At 40.9% G+C, this 26,149-nt stretch overlaps 1 protein-coding gene across 2 annotated transcripts in view; it reads right to left on the minus strand.

Annotated features, from left to right (window-relative positions):
- LOC121604920 (disks large homolog 1-like) overlaps positions 1 to 26,149 on the minus strand; it is a 108,548-nt gene that overhangs the window by 9,624 nt on the left and 72,775 nt on the right. For both annotated transcript variants that reach the window (XM_041934549.1, XM_041934547.1), the window contains exons 12-17: positions 24,372 to 24,528; positions 23,659 to 23,761; positions 11,444 to 11,558; positions 3,636 to 3,818; positions 1,495 to 1,558; positions 73 to 88 (exon numbers count right to left, since the gene is read on the minus strand). In XM_041934549.1, coding sequence (XP_041790483.1) covers positions 73 to 88; positions 1,495 to 1,558; positions 3,636 to 3,818; positions 11,444 to 11,558; positions 23,659 to 23,761; positions 24,372 to 24,528 — 638 coding nt within the window. The remainder of the gene's footprint in view (positions 1 to 72; positions 89 to 1,494; positions 1,559 to 3,635; positions 3,819 to 11,443; positions 11,559 to 23,658; positions 23,762 to 24,371; positions 24,529 to 26,149) is intronic.

Below are 26,149 nucleotides of genomic sequence, written 5' to 3' on the forward strand. Positions count from 1 at the left end.
CAGTTTAGTTTGTTCAGTAGCTTCAGTTACACATACTGACCAGCAGGTGTCACTGATGGAGAGAATACCTACCTTTGTCATCCTGATCCTGTGGAGAGAGAGAGAGAGAGAGAGAGAGAGAAAGAGAGAGAGAGAGAGAGAGAGATTATTAATCATCATACTGAAGATAATCATAACAGTATCTTGCCTGCTATCAGCAGAGGCCCTATTTGAACACACACACACACACACACACACACACACACACACACACACACACACACACACACACACAGTAAGCAAGACTAATTTGCAGTCTTTTTCAAAGCCCGGAGCCAGGGGACATAGTGTGTGTGTGTGTGTGTGTGTCTGTGTGTGTGTGTGAGATAATTTTTAATTATCAGCTCTTCAGTGTGCAGAGTTGCTGAATGCAGACTTGCTGATTCACAAAGTGCGAGGAAAACAGAGAGCGAGCTGACAACACAGAGATATCAATAGCTAGTGTGGCGTGGTGTGTCAGCTCTCATCAGCACGCTGTGTGAAGTGTGATTAAAGTCACATCGTCGCCTCGCTTGTGAACTCAGACTGCACCTTTCGAAATCACAAATATCAAAGTCACAAAAATCTAGTTTGTCTACTTTTAATTTGTCTCTTAGTTAACCCGCCTACACGTTCCTACTAACAGCTGGCCTGGCTGTTGCTACCAAAAAACATTTTTAGCCAATTCATAGCATAGAAATTCTAAGTTTCATCAGTTTGTTGATTTAACCCCAAAAAAGTCAAAATGTTCCTGCTGTCTATCTGCTCCCCTGCAGATGAAAGCGGTCTAATGCAAATCAAAGAATTATTTATTTTGTGATATTAGTGATGTGACATGTTTTTAGAGGTTTAAATTAATTAGAATGAAATGTGCTTTACAACTAACATTGCCTTGCTTTAACCAAACAAATGAAATGTTCTTCTCTTATAATGTTCAATTCATTTTTCCACAAATTTAGCTGGTGAGCTCTCACATTAGGGTGAGAAATGAATAGAAAGGCTTAACATCTGTGTGGCAGTGTTGTTTCTATGGTTTTATTGCCAGCAAAGTTATATATAACTTGGCTGACAGGTGAAAAAACACTTTTTTTTGCAAATAACACAATGTCAAACCTCCTTGTGCACCTGGTTTAACAGCCTCTCAACACATTTGAACTTTCATCTGAGGACTGATGCTCACTAGGAATCTATTATTAAGAGTTTCACATGGTATCCATGTTTTATGTGTCTTGAGAGTTGCATTAGGGTTATTGCAAGAGCACAGTATTCACCTCACTTCTCGGCTGTTTAAATACTGTTCACCTCTCATTCATTTTGCCAATATTTACTTTAAACACCTGAGAATGTTTGAAGGAGTAAGAGCCCACTCATAAATAGGGTTTCTTTTTTTAACAAACAACCTTTAGTCTTAATGTTATGGATGAAAAGGGTGGACTAGGACCTGTTTTAAGGTTTCTAAATCTAATTGCTACTCACCGATCTGTCCTGAGACCTCGTCACTCTGACCGTCTTCAACCTCGACCTCTCCTTCTTCTCTGCCCTGTGAGAAGACAGAACAGAAAAAAAAGACTGTGAGAAATGCTTAAATTGAGGGGGGGCAGACAACATGCAGCAAACAGAAGCAAATACAAAGAAATGTAGCTGACTTGAGTTTACTTCCTCTGTTTGAATCTGTTTCTAAGATAGGAATGTTCAGACACAATTCAACGCTTTGCTGGTTTCATCAGCGTGTCGTGCTCTAAGCCCGGGAATCGCTGCCTACACAACAGCAGTTGTTGACAGTAAAATAATGGGGGTTTAACCAGGCAAATGTGAGCTCTGTTTGCAGAGGGATTTTGCCTCTGGTCACCTCTCATGTCTGGTAGATCAAACTGGTATTAGAGAGTCGTCATTTTAAAACATGTGGTCTCCTGAAACTGTAGAACTACTTTAATGTCACAGACGCAAAGAGATGAGAGTGAGACCAAAATACTTCAGCCATATGGTAGAAAAGACATTTTCTCCCCCTGGATGGTCTGCTGGCTCCTGCTAAGGAGGCTGTTTTGTCTGTTTAAATTTAGATTTTTCACTTCCTGTTCAGGGGCATTTCCTGCAGGTGATCGTATTCAACGCTAGAATTTCAAATGAGGTGAATCTCCAGTGTCTCAGTTCAGGAACGTGTTTCTCTGTTGAAACCTCATTTTATAATTTAGGCTGACAAGCCAGATGTGTTTTTAAACAAGGTCTTACATTATGCAGCTTTTAGCCTCCAAATGTCTGTAAACAAACAACCGTCACTGAAAACAGACCAGCAGCATTGAGGTCCACAGCAGAAATCATAATACAAAGGAAAAATGTTTGACTGCAGGTAATTCTTCAATCCCTGGTGGCAGCTCAGATCTGAAAGGCTTTCCAACCCTACACAATACCTCCACATGAGAATATTTATAATGCTGCGTCTGCAAATACTGCTTCCTATGTTTCTACTGTGAAGGGACAAGAGGAGAGGAGGATGAGGAGGTGGAGCAGGAAGAGGAGAGAACAAGGAGAAGAGGAGGAAAGAAGGACAGAAGTGGTGAGGAGAGGAGAAGAGAACGAGGAGGTGAAGAAGGAAGGGAGGAGGAAGAGGGGACGGCAGAAAGAAGAGGAGATGAGCAGAAAGAGGAGAGGAGGAGCAGGTGGAGCAAAAAAGGAGGAGAATGAGGACAAGAGGATGAGAGGAGGGGAGTAAGGGAGAGAGGAACAGGTGGAGCAGGACAGATAGGGGAGGAGAGGATAACAGGAGAAGAAGAGGAGGACCCTGACAGGAAATGTCCTGAGGTCAATTAAACAGCCAAATTAAAAAAAAAAAACGGCTTCACAGTGACTTCAAAAACTTCACCTCATATGACACCAGCCTCTAATATCGCAGCCTCTAATAATCAATAATTTAATAACAGCTTGATTGACATTCCCCTCCCACCATCTTTAAAACCAATATTCTAATATTCTGTATTTAATGCCTCCTCTTCTAATATCTAATATCTTCTAATATCTTAAAAGTAAAGTTCTACTAGTCTTTTACTATGACACAGTTATTTTATTACTCCTGACGCCTCCAACAGCCCAGATTCTCTCACCCAGCCTTGATTCTAACACCTCAGTCTATTAATACCCCACAGTCTGAACCCCTGTGTGACAGTCTCCACATCCTACCCTCCCATGTTTAATTCGCTCACTCCCACTCATCCTTGGTGCCTCGCATTCCTCTTTCACTTATTCACATTTTAACACGCCCTCACTTTCTTTCCTTCCACTCCATCACTTTCCACATCCCTCACTCCTCGCCACCTCTCTCGGTGTCGCAGATGGGATTGAGACTTGTTCTAAATCGTCTCCTCCTCCCACCTCAGGAAACCTATCAACATCTGTCTGTCACCTCCTCCACTGGGGAGCGAGGAGGGAGGGGGAGGCGAGAGGAGGGAATGTTGCTCAGTTTCCACTCCGGGTTTATATTCAGCAGATTCTACATAATGATGATGTTTGCAGAATGTTTGCTCATGAGCAGTGGTGAAGTATTCGGATCCTTTACTTCAGTAAAAGTGCTACAACCATGCTGTGAAAATACAAAATACATCCATAACAATTTGAACTCTGACCTCCTGCGGCTTGGGATGACTCCGACTTCAGGGCAGTTTGGAGGTGGGGGGCTGAGGTGGCGGGCGGGCCACCACTCCTCTTCGCCAGCGCTGCTCACGTGGAGGATATCCCCGAAATGAAAAGGCAGGGCCTGATTGGGCGTGGTCAGATCTGAAGCACTCCCATCGTAGTCGAACAACGCTCTGCAGGCGTACAGAAGGAAAAACACATTCATGTTAGGCGCATTCAGTCAAAAACACAACTTCAAGACAGACAATCCAGTCTTCTGCTGCTGGAGGATGCAGGACTGTTCCTGAGGAGTCAGTCCTTTAGTGAAACTGATGATAAAATGCTTCATATCTGAATTAAATGCCTTGTTATGTTTTCTCTGACACACTTCCCTGTACGTGAAAACAATATAATAAGCTGGGTTCTGATTCTGATTACATTGTCCAAAGTGTGAAACCACCTTTTACCACGACACCTTTAACCATAAGAAATGTCAAAACATTGACTATAGATTTTATCTTGATCCCAGTATAGAAAATAAAAAGCTCAGCATCCATAATAAACGATTCAAAATAAAATAAACTGACAAAACAAGACAGAGACATACAGACAGAGAGAGTTATCTGTTGTACAAAACAGCTGAGGTCTGCTTTCCTGCGCTATTAATTGATGACCTTGTCTGTGTGTACATGCCTCTATGTGTGCGTGCAGCTGTACACATCTGTCTGTGTGCATTTATGTGTGGCTGTGTATGTTGTGTGTGTTTGTATCTGAACGGTGATCTGTCTCTCTGACCACAGAGTTTCAAACTCATCCAGAGGGAAAAGACCCGGGAAAGTAGGCCAGCTGTGTGTGTGTGTGTGTGTGTGTGTGTGTGTGTGCGTGCGTGCAAAGGAAGTAGAGCTGAAATAACCAGCATCCCCTAAAGTCCCCACTGCCTTCATCAATAAAACAGAGCATAGACAGAGAGGAAATCAGACAGAGGTAGACGCCGAGGGTCTGACATCAGTAAAAAAAAAACACACCACCTCATGTTTTATTGATGTTATGATTAAAGACTTCCACATAGAACATTATATATTCAGCCGGCTGCTAACATATGACTCTCCATCAGACTGGGCTGTAGACTGGAGAGTGTAAAAGAAATGTGATCTGATGACCAGAAGGTCAACAGTTCAACTGGGATTTCAGTGAGCAACTGTGGTGCCACCTGACCTTTGTAAACAGCTGCAATCAAACTTCGTCCAAACATGCAGTGTGGAACTTTTGTGAGAGTAAAGACTGTCAACGTGTTTATGACAGCACAAGAAAACTGCACACGAAGGGTCAATACGTCACAATACCAACGTTCAAACGCTCTGCCTGGTGCCAGACTTTGGTCGCAGTTCTGTTGAAGCCTATGGGAGATGCATGGAGAAGCACGCTAAAACCCAACATATCTATTTGATATGAGTTTTGATGAAGAAATGTTTTGACCAAATGAAAGAAGGCATTTCAGATAATAATAAATGACTGATTTTCCTAATGTGCACATGCGTTTATTTGATGCTGGTCTCCAAACAGTGCCAAAAAGTGATTAAAGGGATACTTCTCTCTTCCTCTTGCTTTGATGCAGAGGCTGCTTTATAGTGATTGACAGGTATAGTTGATGTTATGGGAATATCACATATTGAAATGAAACATTGTAAAAACAACCTCTGATTATTATTATTTTACTATTATTTATATTATTATTAGTTTCTACAGCCTTCTTCATCACTATGGTTGCTCCTCCCTTCAGATCTGCAAACCAATTTTCGCTGGCTGACATAAAACACATCACTACCAGTGCGGGAACATTAGACACCACATTTAAAAACTGGTACACTGCAATACAGAGAGAGATTTACCTGTCGGAGATAGACTTAATGAGCATTGTGTGAATTCATTTAGTAAAGGCTTGAATCATCTATTTCTATGTAAGAGTCCAGCACTGCAGTTTTGAGGTGATGAAATGATTGTGGCCATGCTTAAAAAACACAAAAACAAACAAGACTGAATGGAAACAGGAAAAGAACAGTGCTTTTTGTTAATCCACCCATCTACCCCGACCTCCTCCCTACACAGACTTCATCTATAACATCACCTGACTTTGCTCCATTTAAATGACAACAGCTGCTAGTAAGCTTTATCACCATCACTGATGGTTTTCTAGAGGAATTTCCTCTAGTTACTGCTCTGTTTAAATCCACGTTAATAATTATTCATCATTCATTTATTATTGTATGCTGAATTGTATGTTTGTTTATACACTACAATCAACTAAAAGTCTGACGGTTACACTGTCTTAGCATTTGGAATCAACTGGAAGTGTGCACATTTTTTTTACCTACAATTAGAACTAAAATGCAACAATCCTTTCTGGACATTTCTGGGCAAAATATTTGTGTACTAATCAGTGTTACTGAAGTATCACAAAATCCTCTTCATTGTGTTGACATTTGTAATTTTTTAATTAAAAAAATAAGATGTATGAGTTAATGTGTATTCTGCTATGAGCAAAATATACAAAACAGTAGCATGGCAGCAGGCCTATTGACAGACAATTTAGAAATTAAAATAGTTTGAAATATCAAAAGACAAAAGAGAAAGAGATAGTGTGTGAAAGGCTACAGGATATACCGGATATATGAAGTGCAAAGTTACATTTACTTAGAAGAAAATATAAGGTAAAAAAACAAACAAACAAGAGCACTCTGATTTTAAGAGTTCCCAAATAAATAAAAAATACCCTCGACTGATTTTGCAGCTAGCAGCTTACACCGATGGATAGTGTGTCGTGTTATTAAGGCCACAGCTATGTAAATGTACCTCTAAATCAATTACCTGTTCTCAGTATTACAGTCAGTTTAATTCCTCTGTGGGAATCTCTGAAATGGAATTGCTCGAGTGAAGGAACACAGTAATTACTGTAGTGTAATCTCTTCCACTGGCCTGATCCCAGAGTGCACGTTAACCTGTGGAACTCTACATGTGCAACCATGTAACATTAAATACTATATTAGTGCTGTGTTTGCACAGCCAGCAGCCAAACTGTATTGAAATTTAACTTTGACCTCAATATTAATAAAGTGCATATTTGCAATAATTTTCTATGTTCTAAATAGTAAAATACAGCATGTGAAAGGCTACAAGAAATAGTGTAACCAATGCATCCAGCTGCATTTACAGTTGTGGGTACACGGATACATACAGTGAAGGGCAGCGGCAAGATTTGAGTGTGTATCTTCTTTAACTTCATAATGTCACTGCTCCAAGAGTAAAAACAAGAGCAGCAACACATCCCAAATAAAGGCTTTAGGTAGCAGGTTACACTGACCAATCGTTTCTAGGATTACTAAGACCATGTGTAACTCTGAATTACTTACCAGCTCTCATTGTGAAAAACCCGGTCATATTTTAAACTGGGCTTTTCCCAGTGAGGGCTGTAGAACTTTTAAACCTTAAATACTGTGTTATTGCTGTTTTTTGCACAGCCAGCAACCTATTGTCCAAACTCACTTTTCACTGAATACTCATACTGTATAACATCACTGCATACATACATGCATTTTATTTAGAAGTGACTATGCAGGACAATTCACTGGAATACAAAGGACTATATGCCAGTGCTGTCTAATACAAAACAGGAAGTAATACTGTATTTTTATGCTTAACATTTGCAGTTACCAAATTGTAAATTTCAAAAAATGTAATATATTCTCTGAATAAAGGTCAGAACGCAGTCTATCAACCTACTCAATAAAGCTCTCAAGCTATTTAAAACCATAATATTCAGTTACAGAAGCAAATGTCCCAGAGCGTTTTGCTAACTTAAAATTCTCTGAAATTGATATATGCAGCAGAGGGCAGTACAGCAGAGGCTTTTTCAGTGTCCTGTGAGTCTGAGCCTTCATACAGCCCTCAAACCCTGATCAATGCATCAATGTTTTCTCATAAATCCATCGATCAGCTTCTCACACAGCGGGGACACCAGCAGATTATCAGTCTGTTATCAATTTATTTATCCCCCTGTTCTGACAGCAAAGGAATCATAACAAAAAATTAGAAGCTGCATAAATAAAATGAATTAAACATTTAAAAAATATTTGTCATTGAGAATCTAAAAAACACTGTATACTGTGAGTGGGGAAGTGACTTAGTGGTATTGTCATTACCGTGTAGATATCCCTGCCTTTTCAGATAAGCAGCCATACAGTGTGTTGAAATATGACTTTAATGATGTAAAATAAGAAGAGGGGAGGACTCACACACACACACACACACACGCACACACACGCTAACTAACAAAGGATAGTCGTACATATGTCATCTTGATCCTGTGACATTTTCTCTGAGGAAAGGTAAGTCTGTGTCTCATATACGCTCATTCTACGCATGCAGATAGTACAAACACCCCACTTCACACACACACACACACACACAATGTATGTACATGCATGAACACACACAGTCGCCCAGAGCACGAGACACCCCCAATCTATCACGCACCAACAGCCTCACTGCGACCAATCAGATGCCAGTCCGAGGGCTCCTTTTTAACATTTGATGCTGATTGGTCATGTATGGGCAGGAACCAGTTTCACGTATGACACACACAGTGATTTATCATGTGGGTTGTTGGGGCGTTACTACATTATTCTATATAACCTTGAAATGATCATGGCCTCATTCTGACAAGGCGTTGAGGAACATTGTTATTAAAATTCAGCATGTGAAGTGATTAACTTACAGGAGGTGTCATGGTAATTATCTGAGACATGCGCATTTCCTTATTAAATCTACAATTACGCAATCGTGCAGAAAAAAATGCACCATCAAAAATTCATTCAGTGGTTCAGTGGTCAATACTTATGACACAACACAGACACACAGTTAGTTATGACAAAACTAACTGTGTGTCTGCTGTATTTTGTGCTTGAGGCTGATTAGCAAATGTTGACATGCTAAACTATGATGGTGAACATGGTCAACATTACCTTCACATGAACATCAGCATGTTAACGTTGGTACTGTATGCATGTTAGCATGCTGATATTAGCATTTAACTCACAACACAACTGTGCCACACACAATGCTCACAGCTGGAGAAGTCTATCCTTGTTATGACCTGTTTGATGAGGGCTGAATTAAGCAGAAGAGCCTTTAAAAACTCTGCTGTCTTTCTATGAAACTCACTGCAAAATGATTTAATGCTGAATGAGTTTGTTGAGCTTTAACATTTGATGCAGGAGACTCCATTAGGAGCTGACTTTAATTTTGTTTTGGTCTGTGAATATGCTCTCTTGGTGCTATACTATTCACTGTTAGATCAGTTATTAAAAACAACCATTTCTCGTTATTTTTGGTGGCATTTTGCTTAAATTTCTGTAAAATAGTTTTTTGCTACCAGGCAGACAGGTCACCCTTAGAAAGATTACTACTTTCACTGTGTCAAACAAATTTATATCTATATTTGTTGTTAAATTGTTAAATAAGCTTTAAAAACCTATTATGTTTCTGTTTTTGCAGAAAATCTTGTAAATAATAGCTAAATTAACTTCATTATTTTTGCCCCATTTCACTCAAATGCAGCTCAAAGCAAAGAAACATCCTAATGCAGGCTTCTGTTTTAATCGATGGGCAGTGGACGGTCCATTTCTCCTCACTCTCAGCCAAAACCAAATAACAGTGGGTGCACACTGAATTTATGCTAATGATGATAGTGCCTACGGGTGACTGCTTAAACATTAACAAGGGTGATGGCAAAGCAGCTGCAAAGTCATGTTTCCTCATATTTGTCTATTAAATCTACATTTCACAAAGGGAATCATTTGTGTGAATGGTGGGCGTGACACCAGAGAGCCAGAGCTCATGTGAACGAGTGAGGGAGAGTGAGAATAAGGACAGAAGTGTCGGTGTGACATGAAAACTTTCTTTGATCATGAAGCCTAATGTTACTCTACAATTCTGTGGTCCATCAGCGAAGTGTGTGAACTACACCGCAGACCAGAGTCTGTTAACAGTGACAAACACTCAGATAGATCGGCGTTTAAGCTTTGCTCATCTTCTCTATGACACGTCTGTATCCTCGCCGTGCTGCATTACCAGACACTCTGACGAACTGGTCGTGGGTCACATGCCTGCATCCAGGCGCCGTCTCTCCCTCTTCATCTCCTTGCAGTTGTCATGCATTAGTTCTGTGTTGTTAACTGTTAACGGTTGAATTGTGCGCTTTAAATGTCGCCACTGCAAGGAACTGTAGGATGGCATTGTCTCCTACCCTTTAGTAAGGGATGGTTCTTTGCATCCTATGCTAAAGGAGGTATGAAAGGAAGCAGTGAACCACCTTGCATTTGGAGAATTCAAACAGCTTTTAGCATGGCTGCCATTCAGATACTTCGGGGGCATTTCACTCAGTTAGGAAGCTTCCTAAGCAAAAAGGCTATTTGACTGCAACCAGTATGTGAGAGAGTGTGTGTAGTTCAAGGTGACTCTGACCTGGCTGCTATTGCCGCTGCTGCCATTTCCTTTCAGGCCACTTGCACGCAGTTCCAGGTCAGATGTTCCTTTCGTGCACAGTACTTGTCAGCTGTGATCTCTTGCAAGCTTTGTATTATTGGTCTTATCTTAGCATTTTCGTCCAGAAATACAAACAAACACAAAAGACAGTGGCGTTCCTAAGGTGATGTTATCAGCACAAGAATCTGTCACAATGTCCACAAAGAGTCAGTTTAGGTTTATTAGCCATGGCTGAGACACTAACCTCTTTCCTATTTTCGAAACTTTACACTTTACTTCTTTTCAAGAAAATCCTTTATCACGTACTTGATGTCTACTATCTACACAGATAATACAAAAGCAGATATAAGAAATGATGTGAAATCATAACCTCAATTTTAATTTTTTACTCCTTGACAAGCCGAACTGAAAATGAACAGACAGACATCCAAATGGTTCTTGTTCCTGAACCCTAGATTATAGTCCTGACCCTGGACTCTTCTGAAGGGGAACTCTTTGGAGTTTATTATTGAATAGTCACTCTCAGCGGAACCTGCAGGGTAAAAATCTAAGATTTTTCTCTTCTTTCATAAAAATTGTTGGGTTTTGTATGCTCTCCTGATACAGAATAAGGAACTGTAGTGAGATCTTGATGTGGATTGAATTGTGAGGCTCTGGATTCTATACACTATGGCTATATTTGCTCATCGACCACATCTTTTTGAATAATTTTTACTTGCTAAAAGATGTTTCTTTGTCTCCTTAAAGCCTAACCAGTGGATTTAATCATTACTTCGACCATTAGAGCTGTTTTCCTGTCTTTGTTTTCCACTGTATTGATCTCCCACAAGCTTCAATGTGACTTATCTGGGCCCAGTGACCTAGCGTTTAATCAATACTTCAAATGCTGTGATTCTTGTGAAGAAAGGATCGTACAAGTCTAGGTGCTTTAGGACTGACAGCTTCTGGGCCCTGCAGAGGAAACTAAGGAGGGACAGGGTGATTCAGAGAAGACTGAAGAACCAGGAAAGGTGAGGACAAGAATGAGACAAGGACATGGGAACACACACACACACACAGAAATCGAGAGAGTTGACAGGTGATGGAAGTGTTTGTGTGTTAGACAGCATTCGCCAGACAATCTAATTGTGATTTTAGATGCGATTACCCCTCTTTCAGCATCTCGCACACACACAAAAAGTGGAGTCGACAGCTGAGATAAGACCTTATAATAGCTGTGTCATGCTGAAGGACACTAGACAATCAGTCACCTCTGTGTGTGTGTGTGTGTGTGTGTTACCTGACGTAAAGTGTGCGTTTCTGTGTGGAGCGGAGCGACGTGGAGCTGGAACTGACACTGCTGGTCATCATCTGTTCCCTCAGGTCATGGATCTTCGCCTCGAATCGACTGTACTCTAAACACACAACACAAAGGAGACAAACATTGTTGGACCCAGCAGACTCCAGGTGCCATGTTTAAAAAATAATGCTCACACAAACTATTGGAATATTTACAGAGAATCTAATTTCAGACACTTTTTTCAGCAACCTGTTTCTCCACATTAGAAGAATCAAAGTGACTGATTTATTTGGCTTCAGTTGAGTAGTGTACATAGATGAAAGGGGCATGAGCAAACACAGCTTTACAGGTGGTAAAGGTTTATGCACAGTGTCGACTGCATTTCCTGCAAACAGCTAAAGCACCACAGTACCACATGTATTCTGAGCTGTCTGGAAAGTTCCAAGAAGTATATTTTCCATGTTCACGTGCAGATGAGATTCTCTCAGTGCCAGAATATATTTATTAGCTACAAATACACAACTTTTCACAATTCTTTTTTGCTATTTTTCACAAATGTAGCTTGCTTGCTATGTATAAGTGATGACGTCGCCATTCTTAATCGCACCTGCTAAACTCCGATTGGTCAGTTGTTTCTCTATCTGGCAGGAACAGCCGTCAGCAGCCACAACACCAGATATATTTCAATTCCTGAACAAATCTGAGACATGAGGAGAGATTCAGAGGTCTGGAACAAACATTATCTTTTAGTTCCTCTCTTCCTCCACTAACATGCCAACAACAAGCAAAATTTTCGGTTATCATAGAATCAAAATTGGGTTTTAGTCGCTGTCACACAGAAAACATACTGTTAAACCAGAAGAATAACACTTTTTTGAAGGGGAGTTTCTTGTAAACCTGTGTGGCTCAGACTAAAGCGATCATACATGGCAGATAGACGTGTTAGGCACACGTGACTTCAGCTTGTGTTGTAGGCTGAAAATAGGCGAGTCTGCACGGGACACATGCATCAAATTATAACACGCACACTGCGTTAACACAGTGACGTGTCAAGAGGCTCAGCAGTGGTGTGAAATATCATAACTGGTGCAGCTCTTTCATGGACTTACTAGTTAGTTGTGTTTGCTCATTAGCTCAAATGCAACTAACCTAGTGGAAACGCACAAAAGTAAAAATCCATTCAGATATGGGGAAAACAAACAGCTGTAATACTGCAGCCAAAACATGTGAATGCACTACTTTTTCTCAACCATGTGCAAATTCAAATTTCACAAATGCATTTGCTGATGTTTTACACAACTAAAACTATGAATTTTCAAACAGCACTTTCATCTTAATTGCCAGGAACAACTGTATCCTCATCCCACTTGAATGACAAGCAGTAAATTGTGAAAGAGCAACCAGTTGGCCAATCAGTGCAAAGTGCAATCATTTGCTCATACACTCATCACCCTGTGCTTTAGTATCCTCCTGCTACATGCTGCAAAAACCGTTCAGTTTCTGACCCATTTTTTTCTAGTGGCCATAAAAATGCCAGTGTGCCACTTTAATTATATATGTACATTATTTATGGAAATGCACAAAGTGAAAAAACAAATGTGTTCTCTGATGTGTGTTTTAGGATGATCGTCTTCTTCCAGCAGAAAAAGTAACAATATATACTTGTAACCAGCAGACTGCTGCCTCAAAATGAAAGAAACTGTGAGATTTTTGATTCAGAGTGGCTGAACAAAACAGATATGTGTGTAATAAATCCTTACTGACTGTCCTTTAGTCTGCTTAACACCACACAGCTTCCCAGAAACCTCTGAACTAACACTCGGATGACAACGCCGCTGGCAATAAGCCTGAAAAAGCCCTTCTGAAGGATGTCCCTGTATGTGTGTGTGGGTGTGTGCGTATCTGAACCATTACTGTGGACTACAGAATCTAATTAACCCTGAGTAATTCAATCATACTCGAGGTACACACGGTCATGCACTCACTCACTCACACACTCACGCTCACACTCACACACACGCACACGCACACACACACACACACACACACACAGATATGGAACGTGCAGTATCTCCTGGGTTTTCCTCCTTTTCTCCCGATTACTGTTTTCATTTCCTTGTTTACCTCTGAGCCCTGTCAGAAATCAGCACAAAACCCCCAGATCTCAGATCTGATTTCCCCAAAGCGTTCATTAATCTGACACATTGAAGCTCACAGACACAAACAACTAAACTGTGCTAAAACGGCTCAAAGCCACACTGAAATCACATCAATCACTGAAATACTCAGAGTAACATAATCTCTGATGTTTCGGTTTCAAAACAACACACAAATGTTGTGGGAGAAGAGCTTTGATAGATTTTTTGACAAGGAGATTCATTGCTACATTCAAAGCTAAATGCTATCTTCACACAGCGTAAACTAGGTTTAACAATGCAAAACTGCCTCCAGTCTCTCCATAATGAGACGAACAAAATGCCCTTTTGCTGAAAATTTCATTTCTTGGTTCGATCTTCAATATTTTTCATTGCTGACCTCAGTCTGCATTTTTAATCTCAACTCTAATCCATTACAAATTGATGGATTAATACTTCTGACCACACAACAGAGTGTTGGCACACGTCAAAATCACCAGATACTGTATGAACTTTCACATCATCAGCATCTAACTGTCCCTGTCAACGCACATTGCCTCAATGCAGCATTATGGGATTCAGAGAGACAGAGAAGAGAAGGAGAGGAAACAGATTAATGACTGTGACTGATCTTAGATGTATTGCAACAAACTCTCATCTGATACAGTGCGATTAAGAAGAAAGGTTTATCAATGACAGGCAGGGTTGAAACAATAGAGACAAAGGCAGAGATGCTGTAGAGCTACAGAGAGATGATGTTTCTATTCATGATCCATGGAACAAAGACTGTGTTGCAGCTAAGATATTAGTGTTACTGAGACCTGAAGAGAAAGACAAAGGCAGCGCTGCCAAGCCTGCAGCTCTAATCATCTTCTGCTTAAGACCAAAGCAGTGTAGAGAAGTCAGAGCTGCGATCTTGATCAGCTTTGTTTTAAAAACCAAATCCAGTTTTACAGCAAAAAAAAAATCAACAGTACTGGAAGTGAGACTGTTGATACTAAACCACTCTGAGAGTCATTAGACCAAAGACAGCGTAGGAGACAACGTGTTAATGCCGCATCACTGGTCATCAGAGGGACAACAGTGTTAGAGCGCCACAAATCCACCAGGTCAGGTCTGTATTTTTCAGTTTTTCCCCAAAGCGCTCAAAGTCCCTGAATAAAGGCTAAAAGTGTTAAGCTTTGAAATGTTATCCATAAACATTGATGTCAGCATGTTACTAGAGGCAGGATGTTAACAAGTAAATCAGTTCAGGTCTGTCTCCCCCGACTCCCGCTCAGCTGTACTCACATGCTGCAAGCAGACAGGAGGGCTCAACGTCCGCACGATGTGATGCCGGTACGGTGGCTTTCGGGTAAGTGTCTGTGTGTGTGAGAGAGGGGTCTGTGCTGCTCAGAGTCCCGGGATGTAAATGAGAGGGAAAAAAAAACAGACAGAGAGGGAGAGAGAGAGAGAGAGCAGATGTGTGTGTGAAAGAGAGCAATGATGGAGAAGATCTAACGCCAACGTGTGAGAGAGCCAGAACAGAAAGATGGAAATGTGTGTGAAGAAGTGTGTGTAGGTATGCAGCAGCATGTGCCACAGAGAGGAAATGTGTATTTGTGTGTGCGCGTATGTGTGTGTGTGTAAAATCAGTCCAGCGCTGCTCAGCTGCCACAGAAACAACAGATGCTAACTCTCTCTCTCTCTACTACACTCCTCTCTTTCTCTATCTCTCGTTTGCTGGTGCGTTTGTTTGCTCCTCCCCCTCTTTGACAGCAGCTTGCTGTTGGGCGGAGACACACACACACATACGCACACACACACACACACGCAGTCTCCTCAGGTCACTCATGCAGGAAGCTAATGCCAGGCATTGGCATCCTCCTGCCCTACTTTGGCCCAGGGAATCGGTCTGCACGCCACACACACACACACACACACACACACACACGGTAAACCTTGACCAAGCATTTTGAATATTGATTTTTGGAACCTTAATTAACAGCTCAATTTATATATCACCTCAATGGATTTTCCATTCGCTTTATATGGCAACAGACAGGAAAGAGAAGAAAGACCAAAGCGTCTGACTTCATACGTATAAGAATTCAAGTCTTTCTGCTCTGCATGATTTATGTTCATACAGCATGTGTCTCCATCTGTCTCTCACTCTCTCTCCATCTCCAGTTTCTGTCTCTCCATTTTTTAAGACTCATTTTCTGTCTGATATCTGGTTTTCTACTTTCCAGAGTTTCACTTTAAGAAACCTTGTATATAATTGAACAGTGTTGTGCATGAACATGCTTTAAGCGTGTGTTTATTGAACATGCTCATGTTTTTGAAAACTAATGAACATTAACCGTGAAATTAAACTAAATTTTATGGTACCTGGCATGAATGGGACCCACCCTACTCTGCCTCTGACTGGCTTGCACTGATATTCTTACCGTAACCAATCTCACTCCACATACCTAAACCTAAAAAAACAAACCAACGAAGAGTGGGGTGAGTCAAAAAATTGGAATGACAGCATGGGTAGTGCGGTTGGTAATTCAGAGGCAGCTATGAGTATCTGAAGGAATTTTAGGAACAAATCAGTGCAGATTCCAATTGGGAAAAATCATTTTTGTATAAACTGTGTCAGCTGGGTCCGAAAAAACAAGTCTGAGCGGCACATTGAGTTGAAGCATCAGACCAGTCTTGGGAAACATCTGCAAGTGAATGATGATCACCAGAAATCATTAACAAAAGGTCAGACCACAAGCAAACAGCAGAAAGTTCCTCCACCCAAGCCAAACCCACAGTATTTTGTAAAAGACTGTTTCCAGATGAGTGGACAGACTAATTTGAAAAAAATGAACGCGAACAAGTTCATTTTTGGGGACTGTGAACTTCAAAATTGTCTAAATTGTTAACTATGAATGTGAACTAGTCTATTTTAAACTGTGCAAACTGAATTTTAAGATAGCTCCTGTGAAGCGTGAACTTGCACAACACTGTAAATGAAAAATGTTCCTTAAAACATTTGTGTCACATCAAAGTCAGCAGGTTATGCTGCAGGCCTCCGTAATCCAAACAAACACACACTTCTATCTCTGCCTCTTTCTCTGGACGTCAAACTCCCCACTGGTGATACAGCAACACACATCAAAATCGCCAGATGTGAAGTTTCACATTATCAGCATCTAACTGCCTCTGTCAACACACATCACCTCAGTGCAGCATTATCAGATTAAGAGCCAGAGAGAGATACAGAGAGATGGAGGGAGAAAACAAGACATAATGGAGAGACGGGAAAAGGGTAGAAGGGAGGATGAGACGGGGGGAGGGGTGATGACAGAGACAAATGGCTCTGGGGCTCATATTCCCTCCTTCCCTGCTTCCTTCATTTACCTCTCCTCTCCCTAGAGGAGCATTGTTCCTCCATTCAGCAGCTGGCAGAGACCTTCTCTGCATTGTGCAGCTTCGCTGCTATCCAACAGAGAACCACTGGAGACAGACAGCACTCATAGGCTTGTGTGCATTGCACCAATATTTTCCTTTCAGATCACCTCTTCTAATATTGAATCAGAGCCCAATTTAAATAAACCTTGCTCAAGTGTAAGTAGCGCTACAAGTAAATACATGAATTGTAGATAAGCCATACTTTCTTGCCTTATTTACTTTCCTGCAGCAAGGTGCATGGATTTTATGTCTTATTTCATCATTATTGCTTTAATATCTTTTCTTTTTATGGCTCATGATACATTTAAAAGTATTCAGTGGACTGCTTGACCATTGGTAGAGTTACAGTGCAATGTTTTTATGAGTGAGCCTCATTTTTGTGTCTAATGAAGGCGATACCTGCCGCTAATTCCACACTGTTCTTCTGATGGGCAGTTGGTGGCAGTAAAGTGCAGAAGCGATGTGTCAGTGACGAAGAAGACTGCAACAGTGACGCACATTTGATACAGATAAAAGTCTGTGGTGGCATTATGTGGGCTATACTGTACTAAATGTATTAAAAGGAGTCTGCAAATGATCACAATCCTCCTGTTAAACAACCTTCCTGCATTTGTGTACATACTCTCATGTCTGATCAGTTGAATTAAAGAAAAAAACCCTTTTACCTGGTAAAACTGTACAAGAATCAGTATGAAACACAGTCTCTAAAAATAGCAGCGCTGGAAGAGGCTCATCTATAATTGATATGATACAGTACAGTAATCCATATTGGTATTGATTAACTGAATCAGATTGCAGGGGAGGTAAGAGGAGAGAACAAGAAAGAGGAAAAAAAGAGAGCAGTGTCTTATATTATTTTACAGAATTAAAGAATAAATGTAAATATAAAACACAAACTGATAAATGTGTTTCATCTCTGGCAGCTAATAAAAGCGTGACAGTGACGCAGCAACACGCTGCAAGTCAGTGACCTTCTTGTTACAAGTGACAGCTCAAATCCCCCAAATCACACATGGTGGGCGATGAGTCAGACCATTACCACAGACACCAGTAACACTGGGGAGGAGAGGAGGAGCTGACAGGTGGAAAGGAAGGAAAGGGAAGAAGGAAAAGGAAGGAAACTGAGCGAAGGAAAAAGAACAGAGGGATAACGTGAAGTGGGAAAAGAAAGGAAAGCAGCCTACTGTGTGTATTCAGCGGATAATATTCCCACAACTTTGTGTCGGAAAGCAAAGAGATAGAGTTGCTGTTAATCTTCTACTTAAGTGGTACATGACACACTCACACACACACACACACACAAAGTGCAATAAGCAGGCTAAGAGAAGTAAGATAATCCTCTCTGCATCACCTCAGTATTACTGCTGACAGACATCGCCTCTGAGTGTGTGTGTGTGTGTGTGTGTGTGTGCAGTGTTGTATGTGTGTGACAGTGTGTGTCTGTGACAGTTGTGTGTAATCCCAGTCACTAATACTGCTGTCAACCTGCAGGACTTACCAGTCCCACATCAGGAAACTTACGGCACAGGAGGAGATCATGCTTTGAGGTCAACACTGCCACATTTTGGTGTTTTTAATGAACATCCAGATCTTTTTCTGAACAGCACAAACAATAATTGTGCTGAGTATTCGAGAACTGAATACTGACGCAAGATACAAAGCAGCCTGAGTGGCATTTATTTAGGATTTAACATGCTACATACTTACAGCTTTTCTCCCTCTTACACTGCATTTATGCTTCATGCTGTTATACACTGTATGTCTACTCTGTTCATTCATATATGATTTTATATTTTGAAAAAGCTTTGTTGTTTTAATAGTGTGCAAATCATTATCTTGTCATGTCATTATCTTCATAACATAATGCTACTTGCAGGCGACGTGGCTGCAAAAATGAGGACAGATTTTCATAAACTGGTTTCTTTCAGAGTGGAAATTTGGACAATAACTTACTACAGTTACTACTGTAACTGTAGCTACTGTAAGCACATTACAAACACTTATTGATAATGCCGATTATCATGATAATCACTGAAATTGGAATATTATATAAACTTAGCATACAAATGTATCCCTGAATATCTATACGGTCAACTGTTAAGTTAAGGAGCTAATGAAAAATTATGTTTTTGTCTGATGATTATTTTGTAAGAAAATCTAATTTGTTGATCCTGATTCCCTACAATACACTTCAAGCGAATTGCGTTCTTTACCAAATAACATCTTACAAAAAAAATCCGACAGATGGGGATTTTGGGAGAAAGTCCGGTCAAACAGCCTTCCCTGGCCAAAGGCTTATGAATTTGGGGACAAACACTTTGGAGCCACAGGTCTGATATACAAAATTGGCTTAAAATAGCATGAAACGTGACGAGGGACGTCGGCAGGACTAACGCAGCGTGAAGACTTTTCACAGGCAAACACGCTCCATCTGCTGTACTTCAAATAAACACAGATCTATATCTGCTGCATCAGCTTAAACCAAGCGTGTCGCTGCTCAAGCTAGCACACACGCACACACCATGAGAAGCTCAGCTCTGTGCCGAGCTGTGTTGTGTTTGGCTACACTGGATACTCTATTTAATATAAATAACAGGAGGAGACCTGCACACACACAGTGAGAGAGACACTTTTCCTCTCCTGCTGGAGGTCATTATAAGTTCCCCCTTCATTGGCAGGAAGTGTGTGTGTGAAACAGAGGGAGCACTGCTGGTCACCACATGCTATCACCACGGGAACGGGACAAACATGGTCCTCAGATGGACACACAGGCACACACAGGGGCGCATGCGCGCACACACACACACACACACACACACACTCAGCACAGTCACACACCCACACACACACACACACACACACACAGTACTGACCAAAGCCCAGCATGGACAGAAGGTTTGATATAGAGTTTATTCAACAGTCACTAATGAGAGTCACGACACACACACACACACACACGCCGATCTTTGACTAACTGATCCTTTTTGAGGGTCAACATGTGAGTAAAACCCTTAAATGCTGCAGTACACATAGTTTCTTGAATGCTGAGCAGGAAAAAACTTGAGCATTAAAACTACAGCACAGTCGGTTCTTAGTGAGTCCAGCTGGCCCACCTCTGATACCTACTATGTGTTGTCACTCCCAACATAACACCGAAAAATGCCAAAACAGAGCTGGACCAAGCAAACCAGCTGACCATTGAACCGTTTTGATGCTCAAACAGTTTTACTTTTGATGTTTTAAAAGGACACCAAACATCATGCGTATAAGTGAAAAGTGGGCTGTTTGCTCCTTTGTGGAGGAGGACAGCTTCCAATGGTGATGCACAATCATGGCACAAAACTATCTATAGAAACATTTTCAATCCATTTTAGTAGTTTGGTTGACTAATAGCCAGCCAGCAGCCAGCTACACAAAAGCAACAGACTTTGAAAAGCCACACTGTCTTTCCTGCCAAAGTCTCCTTCTTACCTAACCTAAAAACATGGTAAATGGTAAAAGGACCGCATTTACTTTTTTATTTACTAGTGTTACCGATGACTCAAAGCGCTTTACAACGCAGGCCAACATTCACCCATTCACCACAGATTCATACACTGGTGACATAGGACTACCATGTGAGGTGCCACCAGCCCATCAGGAGCGATAACCATTCACATGCACACTCACACACCGATGGCACAGCTATCAGGAACGAGTTGTGGTTCAGGACAGAGCAGAAGAACACTTCAAAATGTCCTGCCCCATAAACACATACATTTATAAATGATTAGTTTTATACATTTCGACTGCAAAAAGTTACAACTAAGTGTGATTTCAGTTGGACTCCTTTGAAGCCTCTATGTGGTGAGTTTCTGATCCTGTTCAGACCTTTATTCCTTCAAGCCTTTTTGAGATCGTAGGGTGCTGTCCATGGTGCTGATCCAACTTAACGCTCTAGACACAAGCCAGCTCCTACAAAAAGCAGTGATGTTCTTGCAGTTTTTTTCTTTATTTCTATAACATAAGCACGGTGCTCTCTGTAGACTACTTAGGTTAGACAAACACCAGTGAGTCAGTTTTCAGTTATCTTGGTGTACCATCTTCAAAGAGACATCCTGAGTGCCTGCATGTGGTCTTTCCTTGTCTTAGACTGAAGCATTTCTAAGGCTTTTTAATGACTCAAATGTCTCTGGGCTGCACTTGATAAAACCAACACTCTCCCAGTGATCAGTGGGACAGTTTACCATCTAAACAAGTTCTGCTCACAGTTGACAAAATACATAATACATCTGATGTATGACTAAAGAATGTGAAGGGAATATACTGCAGTTACTGCTACTATATCGACAACATTAGACTTTATTTTAAGTGCAAAACTGTGACATTGCTGCTTAGAATAGCAAAAAAAGCTTCCATGAACAGGTTGTAGCTATCGAATCTCTAATGGAGCAAATAAAATGTCACAGACCTACTGCATCAATGCTACCAGATTGATTTCCTATATTTAGTTTCGGCCACAGTCATGATGGTTCGACCCAAGCACCTTGAGCCTGGTGTTTCCTTCTTTTTCAGTATCAGTTTAACCTCAACGTCCTCACAAAGACAAAACAACCTTCGTTTGGGATCTATATTTAAACACACTTTCCCTTTTGAAATTAGAATTCATAATTCATATATCATGGCTTTCATAATGATGTATGAGTTATATCCCTACGCTGCTTCCATAATCTTCCAATACATTTGCATAATGTCGGTGCTGGGGAACTTCATTATGTTCTGACAGTGTCTTTCACATCTTAATGTATTTTGCCCTTCATTTCCTCCTCAGACTTTTTAAGGGCCTCTGATCCCGTGTATCATACTGTGGTCTTGTATATAACAATACTTTCCTGGATCTTCTCTCCATGGATGTCACATATACAAGCAGACCACACACACGCACACACACACGCACGCACGCACGCACGCACGCACGCACGCACGCACACAGAATCTCTTCAGGTAAACACATTTTTGAGGTGACTCACAGGGAACCTGACGCTGTGTAACTGTGTGTGTGTTTGTTTGTGTTATTCTCAGGTCCCCCACCATGACAGCATCCCAATCAGCACTTATAACCTGGTTTCCTAGGTTACGGCCATCTCAGTCACTCCCACTAAACAAACATCCAGGATGGTGCTTGCTGGTCTGTCAGTGTGTGTGTGTGTGTACGCTACCAAATAGTGATTTTCCAAAACCTCAGTACACAAAAGCATGATCAATGTCTTGTTTTCATTAATTACTATTAAGCAACTATTCTGAACAGTGAACCACAGCATAATAATAACTACCAATAACTAAAAAAATAATTGGTGTATCATGGTATGTCATCCCTGCTTTCATCTAAAATGGAAATTAAGTTGCATGTAGCATTTTTTTTCTATGCCCAAAAATAATGCACGTTGTTTATGCCTTTAAAACAAAAAACACCTAGTTAATTTTTGGCATTTTCTGCAGAGTGGAGAATTGCAACTGTATGTGGGAGAGGGAGAACATATATTTTCTTAACTTTGACTTTGAATGATTAAGATTAACTAAAAGAAATTCTTCACTTTCTCAGAAAGTCAAAGACAACATTTAGCCTACTATCTTGTGCGACGTCTGGACCAATCACACCAGGCCAGGCTGGCTGCAAATGCATTTATTACCGACACTATAAGAGCCTAGAAAACAATGTCGGCAAGATGGGAGGTTGAGCTGAAAGTTCCTGCCTGACTTGACTGTCTCTATACGAAAGCACAGACCACTTCTGTTGAGACAAGCTTAAGAATTGACAGCACAGTGCGTCACTCTCTCTCTTGTCTGAAGTCAATGTAGCTCGCCCAGCAGTCCATCTCTCTCTCTCTCCCAGCAGTCAACTTCAACAAATAATAATTCAGCCAGATCATCCAAACAAGATGGCATTTAAATAGAATTAAAATGTCACCGTTCTAAATGAATAGAGGTATTGGTCTACACAATCCACAGCAACAAATGCCAGACACTATGCGTCATTTTCACACGGTTTAAGCAATATACCCAGATGTGCCACTTGTATTAAATACAAAATGTGGTAAATAATAAGCTACCTCGACATTGAAAATGTTTTAGAAAACAATTAAAGAAGTGTCATAATCAAACAGATGTTGCTTCCACAGCATGATATCAGTCACTTGTTTTAGTTAGACTACCAGCTGGAAACTGTCAAGACAAACAGCGTTAACTTCTGCAATTAAAAGGCCCAGCCAAAATTACTTCAACCAATCAAAAAATGAAATTCTGGGGCTATGGCTGACTGTGTCTACAGTACACTGCCAGAAATATTCAAGAAGATGAATAAAGAGGAGGGGGAGGAGAAGAAGAAAAAGAGGAAAGAAAAGGAGAAGCAGAAGAAGCAGAAGAAGAAGAAGAAGGTCCACAACTTCACTACAAGAGTAACTCAGCACATCTTTACTGATGGGTGTGGTCAGAAGTGGGCTCTGCACAGTAAACACACCCAACAGTGCACCTGTGCATCACTGCAGCAAGTTAAACCACTGGAGGTCAGCAAAGATCTGCACTTCATAAAATCTGCTCTGTAGCAACTGCATTTACTTCTGCATGAATCTGTACATGAGATGGTGGTAACACATTGTGTTTATCGGCAGCACTCACCCTCAGGTCTGTACTGTGCTACTATGGTAACCGTTTGTCCTGCGTTCTTCAGAGCGGCGGCTGCCTGCTCATGTGTTGCACTGGACAGGTCCACACCATTCACCTAACACACACGCAAAAACACACAATTAGAGGCAATGCCTTTGGTCAATATGAATAAATGTATAGTGAGAAGAACACTGTACATCTTGGTTAGTCAATACCTCGCAAGTGACCAGTCTTGTGTATGTGTTTACTTTGTGCCGAATGGTTTTAATGCATAAAATCATTTCATGTCAGCACTTGCATCATAATACAGTCACAGCCATTCTGAAGTGATTTTCAGTGCCTCTGCAGTCTGATGACTAAATCCTGTTTGAATCCTGTCTGAAGAAAATTCAAGCCATCCCACATATCAGCCATAAGTGGTGACCGACTGACTGACTGGTACTGTGCAAAGAAAACGATGCCAGTTCACCGAACTGTCTCTTTAAGTTGAGATTACTGTAGATGACATGAATGAATGCAAAAGCTATTATTATCGCTTTGTTTATAGTTATTCTTATAGTTGTATAGTATGACTCCACATTAATAACATTCATGGAAAAGCACAGAAAGTCGAGGTTCTGGGGGAAATTAATAACAGCAGCATTTGAGTTATCAATGATAGTAATGGTGACAGTACTTGTGTTGTATATCTGTGTGCACTGTTTGTAACAGGTCCTAGCACATACCGACAGGATGCGGTCTCCCTTTCGTAGCTCCCCACAAAGATCTGCTGGACCTCCAGCAAGAATGAAGGAGATGAAGATTCCCTCTCCATCCTCCCCTCCAACTATGTTAAAACCAAGACCCGTGGAACCCCGCTGGAGCACCACCCGCCTAGGTTCCCTGGAGGTATCACAAATTAAACACACACACTAAGCATTAGGGTGAAAGATGATGATATCCAACTTATTAGCATAAAATCATTACGTAGTTCAGTTTTGTAGGCATCTTAACGTATGATTACATTTCATCAAACAGTTACAACTTAAACAGCAAGTGTTGATTTTTTAAATGATTAAAGCTCAAGTTTAAGAACCAGTGACAGGATGAGAACATGGATAATTCAATATTTTATACTTACAACATAACTACAAAAGTCTTGAGCGTGTGTATACAGTATATTCTCCTGCTGCATCTCAGTGGGAGGATAATTCACCATGATGACCAGCAGATGTCAGTACTGCACTGTCTCTGTTCTGCTGCACCACCACAGTTAGTGCTGGTAGTGGTACTGTACCTAACTCGAAATTTCAGCATAAATTGACTGTGTTTGGACGGTGGGAGTAGACAAGAGCACTTGCAGGAAATCCAAGGCAACAAGAGCAAAACTAAATACATGTTCAAGACAGACATGTGAGGAAACCACAACCTTCATGTCATCCTTATAATTCTGTATGAAAACAATCATAATTAGTCCAAGATTCCATGAGTTGAAGAGCTGTTAGTGAGTTATTAGTCAACTGGTAGATCAGTTTCCAGATGAGACAGGTCCACATTAAACACTGTTTCTTTGTCAGTGTCAGTGAGTTGCATGGAGTGTGGTGCAGTACACAGATATTAAATTTGGGAAAATGAGAGCTACAGTGATCAGTCTCGATAGATACAATGATTTGAGGTATTGGCACTGGTAGAGAGAAAAGGTTGAATCGGTGCATCCCCCGTACTACAGCACAAATGAATAAATCATCACATCTTTGCTTTGAAATCACCTGCTTAGAGAGGAAGCAGATGTTCTTAGAATTTGCACACTCAGAAGACATCTATTAAAGCCATAATCCTCTATTTGCATGAGAAACTAATCAGAGAGAGAAAGAGACGACAGAGAGACTAAAGGAAGGGTACAAATACAGAGGGAAAAAGAAGAGCAGATGTCAAAATGACCATTTGCAGTCAGTCTGAGGCTTATCAGATTTATTATAATCAATGCGCTATGATTGGCCCAAAGGTTCATGACGAAATGAGTCATATTCTGGTAACCACGGTGACGCCAGTTGAGTGACGCGGGCTGTGATAGGCTGTAATCCGTCCATTAAAATGGATTAAAGACAGTAGAGCAGCGCTGCGAGTGTATCTGTGTGTGTGTATGTCTTTGCGTGTACATATGTGTCCCTGAGTTTACATGCCAGACAAAACTCGCACTGCCATCTGCCTTTCCCTGCCAAACACACGCACTCACACACAGTCAAACACATACAGCAGCGGGCGAGCAGGCGGGGACAGAGGTCACTCAGTGTATTTTGGGCTCTCTAGGACTCTGTTTCCCAATCTGTTGTCGTGGACCTCTGTGAGGGCCACATAAAACCTCAGAGGGGGACATGAGACGAGCAGTAAAGGAGAAGAGGTTTATATAGAATTAATAAAAATGATATATACTGTAATGGATAGAATTTTTAAATATAATTCAAATATCATCATATTCATTAACCAATTGGCACTCTAATGAAATTCAACAGGAGCCCAACTG

Source organism: Chelmon rostratus, chromosome 4 (genome assembly GCF_017976325.1).
Source record: "Chelmon rostratus isolate fCheRos1 chromosome 4, fCheRos1.pri, whole genome shotgun sequence".
Taxonomy (NCBI): domain Eukaryota; kingdom Metazoa; phylum Chordata; class Actinopteri; order Chaetodontiformes; family Chaetodontidae; genus Chelmon; species Chelmon rostratus.